Source organism: Labrus mixtus, chromosome 22 (genome assembly GCF_963584025.1).
Source record: "Labrus mixtus chromosome 22, fLabMix1.1, whole genome shotgun sequence".
Classification (NCBI taxonomy): domain Eukaryota; kingdom Metazoa; phylum Chordata; class Actinopteri; order Labriformes; family Labridae; genus Labrus; species Labrus mixtus.
The window spans coordinates 20,121,276-20,126,275 of NC_083633.1; the positions used below are offsets into that span (position 1 = coordinate 20,121,276).

The 5,000-nt window shown below is 50.7% G+C and overlaps 1 protein-coding gene across 2 annotated transcripts in view; it reads right to left on the reverse strand.

Annotated features, from left to right (window-relative positions):
• Positions 1–2,769: 2,769 nt before the first annotated feature.
• The window catches only part of irf5 (interferon regulatory factor 5), a 5,430-nt gene continuing 3,199 nt past the window's right edge, over positions 2,770–5,000 (reverse strand). The window contains exons 6-10 of one of the 2 annotated variants that reach the window (XM_061029709.1): positions 4,734–5,000; positions 3,735–4,124; positions 3,516–3,634; positions 3,080–3,272; positions 2,770–3,027 (exon numbers count right to left, since the gene is read on the reverse strand). The exon at positions 4,734–5,000 is cut by the window's right edge and continues 48 nt beyond it. In XM_061029709.1, the coding sequence (XP_060885692.1) occupies positions 3,084–3,272; positions 3,516–3,634; positions 3,735–4,124; positions 4,734–5,000 (965 nt within the window). In that variant the 3' untranslated portion in view covers positions 2,770–3,027; positions 3,080–3,083. Of the gene's footprint in view, positions 3,273–3,515; positions 3,635–3,734; positions 4,125–4,733 lie in introns of both variants that reach the window. The other variant, XM_061029708.1, reaches the window with a different exon arrangement.

The window sequence follows — 5,000 nt, forward strand, 5'->3', positions numbered from 1 at the left end:
CAGCTCTACCTCTCACTCTTCCTCTACCAGCTCTACCCCTACCTCTCACTCTTCCTCTACCAGCTCTACCCCAACCTCTCACTCTTCCTCTACCAGCTCTACCTCTCACTCTTCCTCTACCAGCTCTACCCCTACCTCTCACTCTTCCTCTACCAGCTCTACCTCTCACTCTTCCTCTACCAGCTCTACCCCTCCCTCTCACTCTTCCTCTACCAGCTCTACCTCTCACTCTTCCTCTACCAGCTCTACCCCTACCTCTCACTCTTCCTCTACCAGCTCTACCCTTACCTCTCACTCTTCCTCTACCAGCTCTACCTCTCACTCTTCCTCTACCAGCTCTACCTCTCACTCTTCCTCTACCAGCTCTACCTCTCACTCTTCCTCTGCCAGCTCTACCCCTCCCTCTCACTCTTCCTCTACCAGCTCTACCCCTACCTCTCACTCTTCCTCTACCAGCTCTACCTCACACTCTTCCTCTACCAGCTCTACCCCTACCTCTCACTCTTCCTCTACCAGCTCTACCTCACACTCTTCCTCTACCAGCTCTACCCCTACCTCTCACTCTTCCTCTACAATCTCTACCCCTACCTCTCACTCTTCCTCTACCAGCTCTACCTCACACTCTTCCTCTACCATCTCTACCCCTACCTCTCACTCTTCCTCTACCATCTCTACCCCTCCCTCTCACTCTTCCTCTACCAGCTCTACCCCTACCTCACACTCTTCCTCTACCATCTCTACCCCTACCTCTCACTCTTCCTCTACCAGCTGTACCCCTACCTCTCACTCTCACTCTTCCTCTACCAGCTCTACCCCTACCTCTCACTCTTCCTCTACCAGCTCTACCCCTCCCTCTCACTCTTCCTCTACCAGCTCTACCCCTACCTCTCACTCTTCCTCTACCAGCTCTACCCCTACCTCTCACTCTTCCTCTACCAGCTCTACCCCAACCTCTCACTCTTCCTCTACCAGCTCTACCTCTCACTCTTCCTCTACCAGCTCTACCCCTACCTCTCACTCTTCCTCTGCCAGCTCTACCCCTCCCTCTCACTCTTCCTCTACCAGCTCTACCCCTACCTCTCACTCTTCCTCTGCCAGCTCTACCTCTCACTCTTCCTCTGCCAGCTCTACCCCTCCCTCTCACTCTTCCTCTACCAGCTCTACCTCTCACTCTTCCTCTACCAGCTCTACCTCACACTCTTCCTCTACCATCTCTACCCCTCCCTCTCACTCTTCCTCTACCAGCTCTACCTCACACTCTTCCTCTACCAGCTCTACCCCTACCTCTCACTCTTCCTCTACCAGCTCTACCCCTACCTCTCACTCTTCCTCTACCAGCTCTACCCCTACCTCTCACTCTTCCTCTACCAGCTCTACCCCTCCCTCTCACTCTTCCTCTACCAGCTCTACCCCTACCTCTCACTCTCACTCTTCCTCTACCAGCTCTACCCCTACCTCTCACTCTTCCTCTACCAGCTCTACCCCTCCCTCTCACTCTTCCTCTACCAGCTCTACCCCTACCTCTCACTCTCACTCTTCCTCTACCAGCTCTACCCCTACCTCTCACTCTTCCTCTACCAGCTCTACCCCTCCCTCTCACTCTTCCTCTACCAGCTCTACCCCTACCTCTCACTCTCACTCTTCCTCTTCCTCTCATTCTCATTCTCACCCTCCCTCTTCCTCTCTCTGCAACCTCTTCCCTTGTTGTTGCTCACTTGTGGTATTTTCATAGTGCTTACTTCCTGATTCAAGTGATAACAATTAACCGTTGAGGTGTTTGGCCAATTAGCTCATGTAGTGTCATTTTGAATGGCAGTGTTTTGAAATGACAAACATGTGACTTTATGTCAGATTGTTGTGTCTTATGCAGAGAACCGTGTTCAGTGCATTTAAAAAGTGCAGAAAGTAAAGCAGAAAATGTGTTTAGACTTTTGGAGACTTGAGAAGAGGTTTTGCTCTCTGTGTGTCAGTTTAAATAATTGTGCTATGCATGTCATTGTAGTGTGTTAGCAATTGGAAAAAACTGTAAGATATAAAATGTTATTTAGAAACAAATGTCACCAAAAAATAACTTTGTATAAGAGAGAAAGAGAACTGTTTTTATTGGTGGTTAAGTTTTATTATTTCAATGCTCGAGGTCAAGAGATCAGCAGAATCGACCATTTCACCTTCTGAGCGTTATTACCCGCTCAGTGTCAGGATGTAAATGTGTTTATGTGCTTATTAAATAAAAATCCCAGAAAGTAAAAAAATCTGAAATTAACCCGTTAATAACCACTGAAATAAAGTTCATCAGAGTCACACTAAGAAACCTTCAGGTAAAGGTCAGGGCAAAGAGACCCATCTGGTCCTCCTGACGTCGTCTCTGTGTGTGTGTGTGTGTGTGTGTGTGTGTGTGTGTGTGTGTGTGTGTGTGTGTGTGTGTGTGTGTGTCTGTGTGTGTGTGTGTGTGTGTGTGTGTCTGTGTGTCTGTGTGTGTGTGTGTGTGTGTGTGTGTGTGTGTCTGTGTGTGTGTGTCTGTGTGTGTGTGTGTGTGTCTGTGTGTGTGTGTGTGTGTGTCTGTGTGTGTCTGTGTGTCTGTGTGTGTGTGTGTGTGTGTCTGTGTGTGTGTGTGTGTGTGTGTGTGTGTGTGTGTGTGTGTGTGTGTGTGTGTCTGTGTCTGTGTGTGTGTGTGTGTGTGTGTGTGTGTGTGTGTGTGTCTGTGTGTGTGTGTGTGTGTGTGTGTGTCTGTGTGTGTGTGTGTGTGTGGAATATATTCAGTTTCAAGCCTTTAAGTACAAAATACATTTATTTTTTATAAAGTGATCTTTTTGTTCATAATCTTTTGACTTTCATCTTTACACTGTTAAAACCTGAACCGGTTCAGGATCAGGATCAGGATTAGTACATTAGAACTGAACAGGATCCGTTCTTTTCTGGATCAGTACCGAGGAGGGATCCGTACAGCGATGCCTGGAGGAAACAGGGTTAGTTAGTTAGTCAGGGGACGGTGGGGGTCCAGGTGTTCAGGGGACGGTGGGGGTCCAGGTGTTCAGGGGATGGCAGGGGTCCACGTGTTCAGGGGACGGTGGGGGTCCAGGTGTTCAATGGATGGCGGGGGTCCAGGGTCCCTGGATGTGCTGGCTCTGCAGGAGTCTCTGCAGCTCCTTGAACTGCTCCACCGTCTGGTCCTTCACGTCCGGGTTTGAGATCTGAAGACGGATGCTGTCTGTGGACCAGCTCAGCTCTCCAGAGAACATCTCCGTCAGGATCCGAGCCACCACAGGAACCACCTGAGAACCACAAGAACAGTCTAAATCCAGACCCGGCTCCAATCCAAACCCTTACACCGCCCTCCAGAAGGAGGAGGAGGAGGAGGAGGAGGAGGAGGAGGAGAAGAAGAAAAAGAAGAAGAAGAAGAAGAAGAAGAAGAAGGAGGAGAAGAAGAAGTAGAAGAAGACAAAGGGGAGGAGCTCTGTTCTGGTGTGAGTGAGTTCGGTTGGAGCGCCCCCTGTTGTCTGGTCAGTTGAACACACCTGGACCATGATGAGTTTCTTTTCTCTGGGTTTCTTGTCAGGCCAGTCCTCCCCAAAACAGAAGGAGATCTCAAAGGGGGGTGGGCTCTGAGTCTCCCCCTTATGGAACAGGATCAGTCCTGTGGGTGGAAATGAACCACGTCAACAACGTCATGAAGCGGAGCAACATCCACCAAACGACAACATAAACATCATTAATATGATTTATTTATTGGTCACCTTGCAGGAACTCGTTGAGGCTAAACACCTTGATCTTCTTCTCCCTCTCCAGGGGGTTCGGTGGACCGTGTTCCGGCGTGCCCGGTCCAGACCAGAACACTTTACACTGACAGAGGCGGATGGCGTAGATGTCCTGCTCCAAGATCTCCAGGATGAGACCGCGGTCCATCACGTCCAGCAGGGCCTCCGTGTAGAACCGCTGCTTCTGGTTCTGGATCTCTGATGACCCCGGGAAACGCACCTGCTGCAGGGAGACCGGTCCAAACAGGTCCACCTGCTCAGGGTTTGGCTCCAGGTGTCCAAAGTACAACCGGCAGCCCTGAGGGTTACTGACTGTCAGAGAGCCTGCCGTACGGCCGCGGTACTGGAACTTCAGATCCAGATCTGTTACTAAGGTGACAAAGAAGGGTCAGCTATTACATCTGTTACCACGGCGACACAGAGGGGTCAGCTATTACATCTGTTACCACGGCGACACAGAGGGGTCAGTCATTACATCTGTTACCACGGCAACACAGAGGGGTCAGTCATTACATCTGTTACCACGGCGACACAGAGAGGTCAGCTATTACATCTGTTATCACGGCGACACAGAGGGGTCAGTTATTACATCTGTTACCACGGCGACACAGAGGGGTCAGTTATTACATCTGTTACCACGGCGACACAGAGGGGTCAGCTATTACATCTGTTACCACGGCGACACAGAGGGGTCAGCTATTACATCTGTTACCACGGCGACACAGAGGGGTCAGTTATTACACCTGTTACCACGGCGACACAGAGGGGTCAGCTATCACATCTGTTACCACGGCGACACAGAGGGGTCAGTTATTACATCTGTTACCACGGTGACACAGAGGGGTTATTTATCTCTGCAGAGGCTGATCCAAGACCAGGACAGAGTCCACATCCTAACCCTGTTTTGAGGGTTCCAGATTCTGGTTCATGTGCTATGCTGTTCACAGTCAGAGATTTAAGGTCAGAGGTCATACTCACAGGGCACACTGCTCAGCAGGTCATACTTGGCAGGTTGGTGGTTCGCGGCGTCGCCCTGGTTCTGGATGCTGCTGGTCTCCATGGAGATGGCTTCGGGGGGCAGAGAGTCCAGGTCCTGGAGTCCCACGGTGAGTCCTGAAGGATGGACGAAGGACAAAGGATCCACCTGGAGGTCAGAAGTCACGGGGAGGTCAGGGGCCATGGGGAGGTCGGGGGTCACATGCGGAGGTCTAAACGTCCTGTTGGAGGTCATACTGAATGAAGTGT